This window comes from Mercenaria mercenaria, chromosome 11 (genome assembly GCF_021730395.1).
Source record: "Mercenaria mercenaria strain notata chromosome 11, MADL_Memer_1, whole genome shotgun sequence".
Classification (NCBI taxonomy): Eukaryota; Metazoa; Mollusca; class Bivalvia; order Venerida; family Veneridae; genus Mercenaria; species Mercenaria mercenaria.
Window position 1 is genome coordinate 28,228,764 of NC_069371.1, and position 17,394 is coordinate 28,246,157.

The window sequence follows — 17,394 nt, forward strand, 5'->3', positions numbered from 1 at the left end:
TTTTTTTAATGTAAGCAAGTGCTATTGGAGCATTTGTCTTGCAGTCTGTATTTCAATTCCGGATATTTTCATTACGCGACTACACCAGCAAGTACCTGCACACTTAACACAAAGAAATTTCGTACATGCATTAACGATTCGAAAAACAAATCAGGAAGTAAAAAAGTACGCAAAAAGAAATGACTTGCAAATCTGAAACGTTAGAAGCTAAAGCAATTAAGTGACCAGGGGCAATTTCATTACGTAATATTTTTTGGCGGGAGTCTATTTTAGATGATGCATATTCATTTCATTAATCTCGATTCTTTACTATAATATACACAATCGAGGAGTTACATGATTTAAACTTTATTATTGTGTCTTCTTGTTCTGTTATTTTACGTAGTTCTATTGCACTATTCAAAGACTGAAATAAAGATTGATTATGCGTAAACACATATTGGGCTAGAGGCTATCTGTAATGAATATGCATGAATCCAAGATGGCAGCGCCCTACGGGAAATCGGATTCCTTTGACGATACCCTTGTATCCACTACATGCTCAGTCAAGTGTGACATGTTCACCATAAGTGTTCCTTCGAACTGTGACATTACCTCTCGGCTCTCACACAAATATTTATTTTTACAAAACAATATACATAATTCCATCAGCTTGTATTAATATGGGCTACACAAAAATGGTTATTATGACTCTTAAACAGTTTAAAGGAAATAACGTCAACGCCAGAGGCAGTGCGAGGACATTTCCATGCATTCAAGCTGATCACGTAATATTACATAATAAAACATAATATTGTTGAAAACTTTGATAGACTTGCGTTCATATATATTTTTCCGGACTTTCACAGAATTCAGTAAATGGTGTTACACGAAAACTCATGTGCTTTGGCCTACATTAAATTTGTTTAATAGTTATGTTAATATTTCAATTTTATTTATATGTATGTATGTATGTTTGTATGTATGTATGTATACTGCTTGGCGCCCCTTTCGGGTATAACTAGCAGGTGCGCGTCTGTGCAAGAATAAAAGTTAAAAGAATGACAGTAAGATGTCAAAAGGATGATAGTGCAAGATAAAACTGTATTAACAAGAGTAAAATCAGGATAAAACAGGGTGTAGTCACTTAATAGTAGTGGGATGCGTTAACAGCATGTCTGAAATGTTCAGGATCAGGCTGATTAACGATCAGGGGTGGCAGCTGATTCCATAGGGTAACGGTGTATGGAAAGAAAGAGAACTTAAAACATTAATGTTTGTATAGATCTGCCTAAGGGAGTGGTCGTGCATATGACGTGTTCGTCTCAATGGCTGTACTAGATACGGAGGGATTGGAATAGCTACGTAACCATGAACGATTTTGTAAAACATGACCCAGTAAACACCTGACGTCGTACCGACGTTGGTTAGACGTTGGATTTTGGTCGCGACGTCGGCGACCTGAATCCAACGTCTAACCAACGTCATATCCACGACGTCTAATAGACGTCAGATTTAGACGTCTAGAAGACGATGGAATTAGGTTGGATAGAAAGTCTGATAAATGTTTTTAGTTATAAAACTAACTGGTATAATTTTGCTAGTATAGTTTAAAGATATTTACTTGTTTTCATAAAGGCCTGGACGTGCGCTTATTAATAATAGTTCATTCTCACAACAAACATTATATTAATTATGTTACAATATCGCATGAGATTGTCTATTTTCGGAGACGGATTTTTTCACGAACTTTAAACTGTTCAAGATAAAAATGCATTCTATACACATGTATAAATTATTAGCTCACCTGAGCACGAAGTGCTCAAAGGTGAGCTTTAGTGATCACCCTGTGTCCGGCGTCCGTCGTCGTCCGTCGTCCGTCCGTCCGTCCGTCGTCAACAATTTGACTGTTAACACTCTAGAGGTCACATTTTTGGCCCAATCTTAATGAAACTTGGTCAGAATGTTACCCTCCATAAAATCTTGGACGAGTTCGATATTGGGTCATCTGGGTTCAAAAACTAGGTCACCAGGTCAAATCAAAGGAAAAGCTTGTTGACACTCTTGAGGTCACAATTTTGACCCAATCTTAATGAAACTTGGCCAGAATGTTACCCTCCATAAAGTCTTGGACGAGTTTGATATTCGGTCATCTGGGGTCAAAAACTAGGTCACCAGGTCAAATCAAAGGAAAAGCTTGTTAACACTCTAGAGGTCACATTTTTGGCCCAATCTTAATGAAACTTGGTCAGAATGTTACCCTCCATAAAATCTTGGATGAGTTCGATATTGGGTCATCTGGGGTCAAAAACTAGGTCACCAGGTCAAATCAAAGGAAAAGCTTGTTAACACTGTAGAGGCCACATTTATGACTATATCTTCATGAAACTTGGTCAGAATGTTAATATTGATGATCTTAAGGTCCAGTTTGAATCTGGGTCATGTAGGATTAAAAACTAGGTCACCTGGTCAAATCAAAGGAAAAGCTAGTTAACACTGTAGAGGCCACATTTATGACCATATCTTAAAGAAACTTGGTCAGAATGTTTATCTTGATGCTCTTTAGGTCAGGTTTAAACCTGGGTCAGCTTCGGTAAAAAACTAGGTCACTAGGTTAAATCAAAGGAAAAGCTTGTTAACACTGTAGAGGCCACATTTATGACTATATCTTCATGAAACTTAGTCAGAATATTAAACTTGATGATCTTTAGGTCAAGTTCAAATCTGGGTCATGTTGGGTCAAAAACTAGGTCACGGGGTCAAATCAAAAGAAAAGCTAGTTAACACTGTAGAGGCCACATTTATGAACATATCTTGATGAAACTTGGTCAGAATGTTAATCTTGATGATCTTTAGGTCAATAGGTCAGGTGAGCGATACAGGGCCTTCATGGCCCTCTTGTTCTAAATTCACATACTAGATCTTCTCTTCTACACATGTTGTCTATTAGTCACACATTCGCGAGATAAGCCTGCATCGGTTTACACAGTCTTCCTGTAATTTGATATTTATTGGGATAAGATAGAGCAAGTTTATAAATACTTTACACAAAGGGAAGGATCCGCAACGTGAGTAAAGATTTTTAAAAATTATACTTATTTTAAAAGTTATATTGATTTATATTCCGTATTTTTTTTTAAAAAATTGACTTATTTTTGTTTGTTACTTTAAAAAGCAATTTCATTTAATTACATTTTACGAAGTTATAGAATATTTTTTTCATAGAATTTAAAATATTACATATTTGTTTGGCACGTATTAATTATGCTCTAAGTAATAGCACTAGTATATTTGTATATGTTAAATAATGAAACTGTCAAATTTTTATATACATTTCAGGTGGAAATGTTGGCGGAGTTGAAGATTCATACAAAAATGACGAAACTTGAAAGTTTCAATTACTGCATTACTTTTTGGACTTATTGTATTAGACTTACGTCGCCATAATATGAAATAAAGATGATAAAATACATGTGTTGATTACTTGTTTGATTGCAAATTACGTTGAAAATTTGGTCAGATTTTGGTTGAAAAGTGGTTAGATTTAGGTTGGAAAATGATCGGATTGCGACGTCTAGCCAACGTCAGGATCCGACGTCTAAACGGTTTGCAAATCCAACCAAAATCCAACGTTAATCCGACGTCGGGGTCCGACGTCTATACGACGTCTAACCGACGTCAAATGCCTACTGGGGAAAGTCTAACAATTGTCCGCCTGTCCTCGAGTGTCTGCCAACTGAGATCATTTAACATGTTTGTTACACTATCATAATATGAATATTGACCCTTTACCCACCTGGCAGCTCTTTTTTGCACCATTTCTATTTTATGTATGTTTCTTTGTGTGTGTGGCCTAACTAGAGTCTTGTAGGAGGTTTCTTTAAAATTTTGGTTTTTGACCGGGAGGTTTCAGCGTAGGAAACCCAGTGATTTGTTTGCATTGTTTGTGATTCTATCTACATGTGTGTTCCAGGAGAGATCATTTGCTATATCTACCCCTATCTACCCCTAGATACTTTGCACTGGAAACCACTTCCAGGATTTGACCGTGTAAAATGTGGTCCTGCTGTAGTGTTACGCAGTCTTGTTCTTTAGAGATTGTGAGGTAAACTGCGATGTCATCTGCAAATAACCTGACTTGTGATTGTAAGGACTGAGGTAAATGTATAATAGGAATAAGAGAGGGCCAAGGACTGAGCCTTGAGGGACACCTGATGTGACAGCTACTTCGTCGGGTTTCATTCCGTCCACGAGTACTGACTGCGTTCTGCCAATCAGGAAGGACCTTATCCATGTGATAACCTGTTTGTTAACGCCGCACTCTTGTAGTTTATATAGTAATTTTAGGTGACTGACCTTGTCAAATGCTTTACTGAAATCAAGTAAAATGAGATCTGTTTGTTTTTATATGATATATTTGTTTAAGTTCGTTGTATGAACAATAAATAAACCTGTAAGCATAGTAAAATATGTTGATTGTGTGAAATTCACAAGTTTGTATATTTTTTTATCCTTCGTGACTCTCTGTCAGTCTGTCTTTACGTGTCCGTGTCCGTTCGATATCTCCTAAACCTCTTCATGGATATTTATTTCACAAACATTGATGAAACTTGGACAGACGTGCATATGCGCTTGCACAAGGTCAATGTCAACATTATTAAAATTAGAAGAAAACAATAGTGTCTCCTCCTTTACTTTTGTTCAAACTATAAAGAGACGAAATGAAATATTTTCAGAAAGCCAGAACTGCATTTTACGGTTTATTTTCCTACCTATATCAAAATTATAAGTGGCAGGGTGGTCTTATGCGTTGGTCTAATGTAGATTTTCATGCCCCCGGTGTCGAAGACCCGGGAGGCATTTAGTGTTTAAACTGATCGTCTCTCCGTCTGTCACACTTCTTTGCAAACACAACTCCTAAAGTTTTCATCAAATTGAAATGAAACTTGGTATACTTCATCATCGTGAAGTGAACTTTCGTTTACTGTCAGGATTTGATGTCCGATTACATTTCTAATGTTATGGCGCTTTCTGGACTTTGAAATACTACAACTACATCAGCTTCGCATACAGGTTCCATCTAAATGAAATGAAACTTTCTATACATCATCAGCATGAAGTGGACATTTGCATATATTATGCGCAATGTGAGAATACGGAAAGTCCTAGAATTGCCCTGCGCATTTTAAAAAATTCCATTTGGAATTTTGAAAACGCGCAGGCCAATTCTAGAATAGTCCGTGAGCATTTTTAGACTTCGGACAAAGTGATCTAAAGATTAAAATCGTCAATTGATAGTAACTGTGGTTTCGGAGCTGTGAAATTCAACTGGCATCGTTGTTATCATTGAACCAGTATCGACTACGCCGGTTGTATGCTTTCCTTCTATTGCACTGTCTCCGATGTTATTATTTCCCACTATTCTGTGATAAAGGTTGTTTTCTTGGAGCTTTCTTGTTTTCCATTGTATCCTATCTACACCCTCTCCCGATATAGATACCTTTGACTTTAAAGAACTCATCCTATCTTCATTCTCATTGTTCCTCTGTATTTTTTTTCATTACCTCTGTTGTGCCGTCCATATTCTTTGTCCTTTGCTGTTCTAGCGTTATCCTTACCTTCACTGTTGGAGTATGTTCTCTTTCATATTCATAATCACTATAGCTTCTTCCTTCAAATTGTTCTCTTCTATCTCTACTGTCTCTGTAATCCCTATGATATCTTTCTCTTTATCCAAGTAAGCTCTTCTATCAGTTCTTCTATCTCTCGGACCGTAGCTTCTTCTGTCTCTATTCCTTCTATCCATCATTATTATTTTTGCATTTAGTCGCAGATAGGAATATATACTGTTACGTAAGAGTTTTTTTAGATTGTTATGTGAAATGATCATTTTAGTCTTAAAATCTGTGCCATCTTTTATCACAAATCTATTTTTGAACTGTTCAGAATATCAACAAGGTATTCATAATTGTCTGTAGACTATTTGTTTTTTGTTCTCTTCAAAAACTACATTGCTTAGTATAATGTGCAGAGCATTTTGCTTTCATTTGAAATTGAACATTTTTTGTATGATAAGGACATGAGAATTATTTGTGTTGAATTATATTATGTAGATCTATGACTATTGATGCAAGGAAGCAGCTATATTGAATTTTACTCTTGATTATTAAAACTATGTTTTAAAACATGTCGATGTATGTACATGTATTATATACATTGTTTAACTTGAAAAAATGTATTGTTAAAATATTACTCTTTGAATGACCATTAGCATAGAGATAATTGCACTTTTAATACTCCTGACGCGATGCATTTTGTTAACAGAATTATTCTAAATAAAACAACCAAAACATTCAAGGATTTACACATCCGCTATTTGCTCTACGACATTGACAAGACATTTCGACAATAGCTTGTTTTTGATACGTTCTGGTAGAAGAGTTTGATCATGATTTTCTGAACTATAACGTGGGTATTTCTTCGTCGAATTGGAATAAATAAACATATACAAAGTAGGAAAAGACCAAAGCTACTACGTGTACACAATTTAGCTGTGTATGGTCAAATTGTACCGTTTAAATAAACCTGACGTTTTAATAGCAGATGCTATTTTTGGAGGTATGGACTTTTGTCGCAGAAAGGAATATAAACTGTTACGTAAGATTTTTTTTTCAGATTGTTATGTGAAATGATCATTTTAGTCTTAAAATCTGTGCCATCTTTTATCACAAATCTATTTTTGAACTGTTCAGAATATCAACAAGGTATTCATAATTGTCTGTAGACTATTTGTTTTTTGTTCTCTTCAAAAACTACATTGCTTAGTATAATGTGCAGAGCATTTTGCTTTCATTTGAAATTGAACATTTTTTTTAATACTATTGTAAGTATGATAAGGACATGAGAATTATTTGTGTTGAATTATATCATGTAGATCTATGACTATTGATGCAAGGAAGCAGCTATATTAAATTTTACTCTTGATTATTAAAACTATGTTTTGAAACATGTAAAAGTATTATATACATTGTTTAACTGAAAAAAATGTATTGTCTAAATATTACTCTTTGAATGACCATTAGCATAGAGATAATTGCATTTTTAATACTCCTGGCGCGATGCATTTTGTTAACGGAATTATTTTAAATAAAACAACCAAAACATTCAAGGATTTACACATCCGCTATTTTACTCTACGACATTGACAAGACATTTCGACAATAGCTTGTTTTTTGATATACGTTTTGGTAGAAGAGTTTGATCATGATTTTCTGAACTATAACGTGGGTATTTCTTCGTCGAATTGGAATAAAAACATATACAAAGTAGGAAAAGACCAAAGCTACTATGTGTACACAATTTAGCTGTGTATGTACAAATTGTACCGTTTAAATAAACCTGACGTTTTAATGGGAGATGCTATTTTTGGAGGTATGGACTTTTTTTTGTATTTTGAAATGTCACAACTATATCAAACAAATAAAAAAATATAAAAAGCCTAACAGTGCAAATTTTCGGCATGATTATTTCCAAGCTCAGTTGTGCATGTCGTGCAGTGATTTTCAGCGGAGTTATGGTCCTTTTTTCCAATTTTATGATGTTTTGGCAACTTTTCCAACACCATTGGCCAGATTAAACCTTAAAGAAGGTATAAGAGCCAAGCCTAGTGTTCCTGATGTTTAATTTTCAGAAGAGTTATGCCCCTTGATTTGTCTTATTGTGCAATATTTACTCTTCTTGCCGTGTACAATTGTCCTGAATGTCACCAAACCTCGCGATTGATCAGTATGAAGCGTAGTTATACATACATGTATATCATTGACATGTTCCAGTATAATGATTTTCAAAGGAGTTTGGACCATTTATTTGTCGAATTCTATGTTGTTTGTCCTAATTGTGTATGTCGTTGGAATGTTATGGTTCAGTGATTTTCATTCTATGTTGTTTGTGCTACTTCCTCTATGTCACTGGTTGAAATTCCACCAAACTTTACAAGTGTGATCAGTGCCAAGCCTAATTGTGTATGTCGTTGGAATGTTATGGTTCAGTGATTTTCATGCAGATTCTATGTTGTTTGTGCTACTTCCTCCATGTCACTGGTTGAAATTCCACCAAACTTTACAAGTGTGATCAGTGCCAAGCCTAATTGTGTATGTCGTTGGAATGTTATGACTCAGTGATTTTCATAGGAGTTATGCCTTTACTTGTGGCTATTTACAATGTCTGCATTAAGTGGTAGCCGGGAGACATACATTTTTCGTGAAAAAATCTCTAGTCTACCTATTGACATTAATTAAGAATTAAGAAAGTATATATGTAAAGTTTTGACGTGATCTTGAATAACGATTTCAAGCATGTGCATTTGTTCTCTTTTTCCTCTTCCACGGAAGTGGAAAGTGTTCCGGTCGTCTTGACCGGTGCTGAAGGGCGCTCATTCGAATCACATGACTTTCACCTCTTGTCACTTTCCAGCTTTTATTGTGCACATATTGCAAAGATACCCCTCTCAGACTCGGATATGAACCTGTATAGAGCCGCCGACCTGCAAGCTTATTCGGGATTGGATAATTAAAAATAATTATTAACCCCGTAGGAGTTTCAAACCGGGGTTTCAGATCAGATAGACCGTAACAACGGAGACTTCAAAACTTTTTTCTGAATCAGTTGGTATGCTGATAATTGGAGCAAACACACAGATTCTGTCAACAATTTAAGATATATCATTTTATTGTCTTGTTTAATATATGAAATGTACACATGATTTAAAAAAAGACAAAAACATCTTATAACATAAACAACAAGATTTCTCAATGGATCATTCACAAAGAAATACTTTACAAAAAAACTCATTTTCTGGCTTATTTCGTAAAAACTAGTTTTCAAAATGCATTCTAAGCAGAACCATTTTTTGTATTTTTCTACTGGCAGGGTGATTAGTAATTGCAAGGCTTTGTTCGTTCTATCTATCCCATCGTTCTGGTTATGAATACCACGTGACATAAATATTCTGCATGTTCATTAAATGGTGCTATTTATAGCTTTACTAAGACGCTATATGCTGGTAATATGCAAATTAACCAACCCTGCATTATGTAGGATATATATACACCCTTCGAACTGCAGAATTTGTTAATGTTTAATTAAATCGAAATGGGATTATATTTTTCACATAACTGCACAACTTTTAGCAGCCTCGTTCCTTAGCACTCTTTTTGCATCTCCTATCTCACTGAAGCGCTTCCGCTGGAAAGAAGCTCTCCTGCGTCTGAAGGTAGAACTTTTCTTCTCTAGTTTACATCCGGCGGAAGACATGGCCGCAACTTCAATAACGTCCTTTACACTTTTGTTTGAAGTTTTTGCGGACACTTCGGAATACATCACAGCGTCGATAATTTTTGCAGTTTTTACTCCCTGAAATTATAGAGCACATGTCAGAGCTTAAGCAGTTGATCAAAAACGCCTTTTGTCAAACTCGATTTCAGCCGGACTGTGTGATAGTTCGAGTGTGAGTAACAGTACTGTAGATTAAACGCACATTTACCTACATTCTTTGTTTTATATTCCGGCTTCACATAACGTTGAGTTCAAAACAGCAGGGTGCAGATATGACAAGGAGGTGCAAAAAAGTAAATTCATGAAGGTATTATAAAGACATTCATTGTGAACTGATAAAGCTCTCTTCGTCGACATGATTAATAATCTTATATGTTTTGCTGCAGGATTTTTCCTGCTCGCCTTTCTACAAATTTATGTACTAATTTACCTGTTCGTATGAGACAAAGTTGGGATCTTTCTTCTTTAATTTCTCTGTGGAGTTGTTTTCTCTGAGATCTTTCTGACAGCCAACCAGTATAATTGGCTGATTTGGGCAGTTCTCGCGGATTTCAGGATACCACTGAAGAAATGTCAAAGGTTGAAATCGGTAAAACATCTTTCAATTATTGTTTGCAAAACTAACACCATTTTTATTTTCAGAATTATTTTAATTCTGCGATGTCGGTCTTAACTGGACTTTATACCAGTACTAATTTTGTTCTATGCAAGTAGGTGACAACTTCCCTGAAAAACATAAAACGTCTTCAGATATACTGTCAAATCGCCACGGAGACCATTCGCCTCTACCGGAACCTAAACATTGACGGCTTTGTGTCCCATGGACCGAGCGAACTAGTTTGGCCTCTTCAGCTAAGAGAACAAGCTTTACAGCTGTGTTGCTGCAGCTAAAATAGACTTGGAGTGACTATGGCAGTCAATAAATAACATATTTCCTTTTCGCATGTGCAATGTAAAGCGTAAATGAAAAAATTGGCAGCTCCGCTAAGCCCATTTCATTTCATTCGTTTTGTAAACGGATATATAAAATTTCTAGAACCTTAACCTTATTATGTTGATATTTATTTCAATTTAAGTGCAGTTAGACAACTAAACAAAAGCGGGTATTTTATCGACCTTCTTCAAATTAAGCATAGTGAACCAAATATGGCAACTTACCTTTGTTACGACTCTTTCTAGAGACTGTGGGACACCGACGGAATAGCACAATAGAATGATGTCGGCGTCGTTATATGATATTGGACGGACACGGCTGTATTCGTCTTTCCCTGCAAAACAAAATGAAGTTTCTATATCAACTTTTTCGTATTTAAGCAAGAGTAACGCGCGGTTTGTGGTCTAAAATAAATTGTAAATAAAAGGTAAAGGACAGTGCTTTAAAGAGTTGTGTTTAGGCAATATTAATTGAGCCGTGCCATGGGAAAACCAACATAGTGGCTTTGCGACCAGCATGGATCCAGACTAGCCTGTGCATCTGCGCAGTCTGGTCAGGATCCATGCTGTTCACTAACAGTTTCTCCAATTCCAATAGGCTTTAAAAGCGAACAGCATGGAGCCTGACCAGACTGCGCGGATGCGCAGGCTGGTCTGGATCCATGCTGGTCGCACACCCACTATGTTGGTTTTGTCATGGCACGGCTCAATTTATAGTTCAGTGAGTAGCAGTTGTTAGTTGTGGTAATATATAGAAAATCAATGATAAAAATTGATTATTTTTTGTTACCTCGTAGACATTGATCTGTGTTATAAAGTGTAACAGTGGTGATCTGCATCATTAAAGCCACATATATGTGAACAGAGGGTCTTAAGTCTTTATATGATCTGAAATTACCGGTCGTATTATTTTGTATTCGTGAGGGTGGTATTACTGCCTTTAGGACACAATATTTTGGCACGGTACAAGATGCACGTGCTTCTATTACGTCAATTATAATTCCTTCTACTTTAAACACACATTATCCCAAGTTAAATAATCTGTTCTACTACGCTTAGAACTATTAAGCTTAGTGAAAGTTTCATATTTAAAGCTACTCTTTCATAGAATTTTGGTATAAATTTGTTCGTTTTTTTTGTATACGTGTTCTTGTTATTGTTGATTTTGTGTGTTCGTATGACTCCTCATATAAATTATATGGTTTAAGACTTGTGCCGAAGAATAACTTGAGTGTACATGACCCGTATTCATTAATGTTCACATTCTGAAACATTGACTTTTAAGAACGACAGACTTTCAGTTTGCCATAACTTTGTTTATATATCAAATTTGTACAAATGAAATATTGTTGAGTTATCTGTAAATGCAGAGAACATGTTCATGCAAAGTTTCATTAGAATCTGTATTTATTTATCAATGAAACAGCAAATTTTAAAGCCTAAATCTAAATTTCAGGCTTAAAACCTTGACGGATACAGGCCCAGACCAGCATCAATATGCTAGGTTGGTTTGTGAATCCCTATCGGGCTTGGACACCAACCAATCCTTTGGGATTCTGCAGATGTTATAACACGAAAAATCATGCGTTATCCCTACGCGGATATTTTTTGTCAAACAGTGAGTGTATTGAAATATAGTTACTTCGAATAATGATTGCATTCGGATATTTCTATGTCAAAGAGTGATTGTATTAGTGTATTTCTATATCAAACAATGAATGTGTTATGATTATATTTATGATATAAACAGTGGAGTATATTAATGTGTTTCTATGTCAAACTGTAAGAGTATTTTTGATATTCTATGTCAAACAGTGAGTGTATTAGTGTTTTTCATTATCAAACAGTGAGTGTATTGGTGTTTTTCATTATCAAACAGTGAGTGTATTGGTGTTTTTCATTATCAAACAGTGAGTGTATTGGTGTTTTTCAGTATCAAACAGTGAGTGTATTGGTGTTTTTCATTATCAAACAGTGAGTGTATTGGTGTTTTTCATTATCAAACAGTGAGTGTATTAGAGTTTTTCAGTATCAAACAGTGAGTGAATTAGGATAATTCTATGTCAAACAGTGAGTGTATCAGTGTTTTTCATTATCAAACAGTGAGTGTAAAAGTGTTTTTCTTTATCAAACAGTGAGTATATTAGTGTTTTTCATTATGAAACAGTGAGTGAATTAATGTATTTCATTATCAAACAGTGAGTGTATTGGGATACTTTTATGTCAAACAATGAGTGCATTGGGGTATTTTTATGTCAAACAGGTAGTTTAAGTCTGTCTGTCAAGGTATTTTTTTTATGTCAAACAAAGAGTCTGCCAGAATATTTTAATGCCAAGCAGTGGACTTATAAGATGCTAAAAATAGTTTCTCCATCTGTGAATGATAAGCTGTAACATCTGATCAGAAGTCGATTGATATCTACTTTATTGTTCAGAAATGTCTGTCGATTCTAGGTTTACGGTGAGAAATCTCATGAAATTAATTTGAGTCTGTTAATATTTACGGATGTGCGCTATTGGCAATTTCAGATTTTTGTTATTTACAAATACATGCTAAAGATATGATTTTATTGCATGTTCGTGAGAATTACACAAATATTCTATCACTTTGGCAAAGAAGTGATATTTTGATCATGTGTGTGCGGGAGTAGGCTAAGTATGGAAATCGGCATCTTAAACCTTGCTACTGGTTGGAATCCCGGTAGGAACGGGTTTTTATTGAGCAATATTCATTCTTTACTTAATGTTCTGAGAGTTTTTACTTTGACAAAAAAATTAGTCAATAAATCAAATACACATGGAACTTATTATTTTTGCTGCCTAAAGACAAAATGAACAACTTTTGGATTCTAAAAGACAAATCTCGCATCAGACGATCTACGTGGTTTTATAGGATTAAGAGAAATTCAGCGAATCTGCCAAAATACTTAAACATTGAAGTAAATTTGTTTTCCAAACTGACATATGGTTTTGATAATAAGTCATGTAACAGGTTTGCTAGCAGAGATTTTCAGAATTATGTTGTTTAAATTGTTCATGCTGCCGCTGTGTTTATTAATGTTCCCTAACCTGGTAATCAGCATTGTTATCAACAGCCCTTGGCCTGAAACCCTGCATTTTTATTGAATACCACGGGTAGGTACCAATCATAACTATTAATTAAAAGCGCTCGGTCTGGTACCCAGCACTGTATTATTGTTAATAGTCCTCGGCTTGTTATCCATGTAGTGTTGTTATTAATAGCGCCCGGCCTGGAACCCAGCATTGTTATTAATAGCTCCCGGCCTAGTGGTATTTTTCACCACGAAGATGTGAGAGATCGGTATCCATTTGAATGTCGAGTGGCAAGCAATTGAGCTACAGGTGGCATTATTCACCACGTAGATGTGAGAGGCCAGTCTCCATTTGAATGTCGAGTGGCAAGCAATTGAGCTACAGGTGGCATTATTCACCACGTAGATGTGAGAGGCCAGTCTCCATTTGAATGTCGAGTGGCAAGCAATTGAGCTACAGGTGGCATTATTCACCACGTAGATGTGAGAGGCCAGTCTCCATTTGAATGCCGAGTGGCAAGCAATTGAGCTACAGGTGGCATTATTCACCACGTATATGTGAGAGGCCAGTCTCCATTTGAATGCCGAGTGGCAAGCAATGGAGCTACAGGTTGTATTATTCACCACGTAGATGTGAGAGGTTAGTATCCATTTGAATGCCGGGTGGCAAGCAATTGAGCTACAGGTTGTATTATTCACCATGTAGATGTGAGAGGTTAGTATCCATTTGCAGTTAGGGTACTCGAGCCTGGGAACGGAGGGGGGAGGGGGTTGCAATGGTGATGATGTTCCGTACGGTCTGGCAGTTTTTATCCCAGAATATATAACACAGACAATACGTCTATTTTCCGAATCTTTCATGACGTCATCATGTTTCAACGTCATATTATAAGGGTTGAGAGTTACTGATCAGCCGTGAAATTATTTTAGTTAAACGTAGATATAATTTCACATAGTTTATAGACAAATTCTTTTTATTTTTTGAGGGGTGAGGGGGAGTTTATTTAAGAAATAACCATATCTAGTCCAGGAACAAGAGTACAAGTAATGCCGCACACTGGTTAAAATCTGACAGTTTATAATGCTGCAGTGTAAGACGGTACCATGCTTTCCTTTTGGCATTTAAATAACTGTTTTTAATATGTTTGAGGTATTACATAACTTACGCACACACCGGCTTACAGTTATATTTGGAAGTCATATAATTCTAGGGCGGTGCCCAGCTGTGTTTAAATGTAGTTGTCTTTCGGCTGACATTTCGGCATCATGGACCGCAGGTTGCACTCCCGTATTTGATAATACCATGTATTTTCACTCTAAATACATTAACTGAAAATAATTGATTAGAAGCTAACTTCGGACGCCTGTCTGTTAACAGTAACTTGATTATCGACGGAGTTTTTTCTTTCTTTTTCTGGCGTTCAGGAGTTACTCAGGTGTTTGTAAATTGCTTAAGTATTTCCACGAGATGTCTTTGTGTGATTTGAGTGCATTTCGATGCATCTCTGCTTGGTTTCATTCGTTTAAAGGCAAAATCATGGGCACTTACATCCAGTGGTGACGCACACTGTATATAACTGAGAATGGGACCTTGCGAACATGTTGGCATCTTCAGGGTGTATGGTAATTTAATACAACGTGCGGTTGTTTCCGGCAGCTGTTCACTGTTTGATTCTAATTGGATAGTACGGTATGCTTTAATTCTTAATATATCAACTAAAAATTTTGATTAGGTACTAACATTTGACGCTTGCCCGAGTTTTTCTGGGAGCCTACTACGTTGTGTGTAGTTATGGCGGGTGATTGTATGACTTGCGAGCACACTGAATTACGGATGTGTTTGGGGGTCGTATAATTCTAAGACGGTGCCCAGCTGTTTTTCAATGCAGTTGTCTCTAACTGGCATTTCGGCTTCATGGACTGCTGGTTTACACTCCCGTATTTGATAATACCATATATTTTCACTCTAAATACATTAACTGAAAATATTTGATTAGATACTAACCTCGGACGCATGTCAGATTGTAGTGGCTTGGTAATCGACGGGTTTTTATCTAACGTTCCGGAGTTAATCAGGTGTTTATAAATTGTTTCAGTATTCCAAGAGGTGTCTGTATATAATTTTATTGCATTTCGATGCATCTCTGCTTGGTTTCGTTCGTTTGGAGGCAAGGTCGTGGGCGCTTACATCTAGTAATGACGAACACTGTGTATAACTGGGAATGAGATCTTGCGGGCATGTTTACATTTTTAGGTATATGGAAGTTTGATGCAACGTACGGTTGTTTCCAGCACCTGTTCACTCTATGATTCAAATTAGATTTTACTGTATGCTTTATTTCTTAATATATTAACTAAAATTTTTGATTAGATACTGACATTTGATGCTTGTCTGAGTTTTTTGGGGGTCAGCTACGTCCTTTGGACGATATTTTTGCCGGGATAGTTTTCCAAGATCCGGAACATGCTTTGGTAATTGGTTCTGCTTGATTTTATGTTGCGGTGTATCTCTGCATGTTGGAGGGGCGGTTCGGCGCATTTCTGCTTGGTCCATTTTAGTTCGGGCAGGTGAGGTTCGTACGGTGTGACCGGGGGTCTGGACGAATGGGTGATCTAGAAGCTTTTGGTCGTTGAAATTGTTTAAATATTAGAGATTCTGTCCAAAATTCGGACGAAAATTTGATACATACTCGGAATTCGGAATTTTAGTTTACATGGTTCTATGGCGGTGCCCTAATGGTTTCACTCATTGTGTTAAGGTAAGTATCTCGCATTGTCACAATTTGGAGAGGATTGTTGTTGTTGTCTTAGGGTTGAGATATAGGTTAGTGTGGTTTCGGATTTCGGGTGTGGTCTCGCCGCCTGAATTGTTTTATGATCACATGGATATTAGGATGGATAGATTGCTTGTTGACTCAGTAGATGTTTTTTGGGTGGCAAACAGCAGCCGTTTTGATCTGAATCAAATGCAAGTAACCAATGACACATATAATATAAAATATTTTTGGGAACAGAAGACAGATTAGATGGTCAGCACAATTACTACATAACACTTTTGTCTTATCATCTACGATATTCATAGTGATTACACGGTTGAACTGGTGCCCACCTTCAATAAGGATCCAGCCAGGTCCTTACACAAACTGAATAATGAATAATGATTTAAAACAAATGGTTTACAAAAATCTCCATAATCATTTTTTCATGGAAGATATTAACTTTGAAGAAGACATGTGAACAGTTTTGCTTGGGGGTTGCTTCGGATTCGGGCCGGATAGGCAAGGAGCGTTGCGCGCGCGTAAAGGCCTTAACTTGCCATTAATTCTTCGCAAGGGAATTTATCTGGTATTGTTTCCGGGGAGTTCATCGGGCTACTGTTGGTGCATGTCGGGATGTGTTGATGCGTGTCTTTCGGAATTAACCAAACTGTTTTTATACAGTTGGACACGGCTGGTTGTGTTTGCAATGTCATGTGGAATATTTGAATGGCACTTTTCTGCGTGCCAGTTCATTCATTTCATTTTTACAACTTGATGTTGCACGACTCATAGGTACAGTGGTGAAGAGCACATACTTTATGTGTCAAGCCGCCCTATACACAAACAGAGAATCACAAATACATATATGTAAATCGCAAGATTGGATGTACGAAAGCACAATGCAGTTTTTGCCCTAATTCTGTTCCATACACTTAACGTTGTTTCGCTTATTTTGTTACTAATTCTATACACTTGTATCAAAGTCGTTGCTAATTCAGTTATTCAGATTTCGCTGTGAACAAGAGGTTTGATAAGAAATTTATGATAGTTATGTTAGTGCATGCAAAAAGTATTTCAAACATTCCAAGCAACGAACTTGTAATTAAGCCTGTATATATGATTTTGCCAAAACAGTGTGTGAAATCGGGCAGGAAAGGTCCCTGGGTACTTTGATCAATTATGATAGCATTTGGGTCAATGTTATGATTTTGGGATTCAAAATGCTGTGTTTTCCTGGAAAATGTTTTGAACTTGAACTTCATCAAAATATTTTTTATATGGTTTCGAGAGCCAGAGCGGCAGGGGTTTTGAATTCAAGTGCATTTATCTGGCCCCAC

The 17,394-nt window shown here is 36.4% G+C and overlaps 1 protein-coding gene and 1 long non-coding RNA gene across 3 annotated transcripts in view; one reads left to right on the forward strand and one right to left on the reverse strand.

Moving 5' to 3' along the window:
• The first annotated feature begins 1,371 nt into the window (after positions 1–1,371).
• On the forward strand, positions 1,372–3,449 carry LOC123532966 (uncharacterized). The gene is made up of 2 exons (XR_006682783.2): positions 1,372–3,047; positions 3,319–3,449. It is a non-coding gene; the product is annotated as an uncharacterized LOC123532966 (long non-coding RNA).
• Positions 3,450–8,683: 5,234 nt separating this feature from the next.
• LOC123532080 (ras-like GTP-binding protein RHO) overlaps positions 8,684–17,394 on the reverse strand; it is a 34,860-nt gene continuing 26,149 nt past the window's right edge. For both annotated transcript variants that reach the window (XM_053518800.1, XM_045313436.2), the window contains 3 exons: positions 10,471–10,580; positions 9,743–9,874; positions 8,684–9,390 (listed from right to left, as the gene is read on the reverse strand). In XM_053518800.1, coding sequence (XP_053374775.1) covers positions 9,145–9,390; positions 9,743–9,874; positions 10,471–10,580 — 488 coding nt within the window. In that variant the 3' untranslated portion in view covers positions 8,684–9,144. The remainder of the gene's footprint in view (positions 9,391–9,742; positions 9,875–10,470; positions 10,581–17,394) is intronic.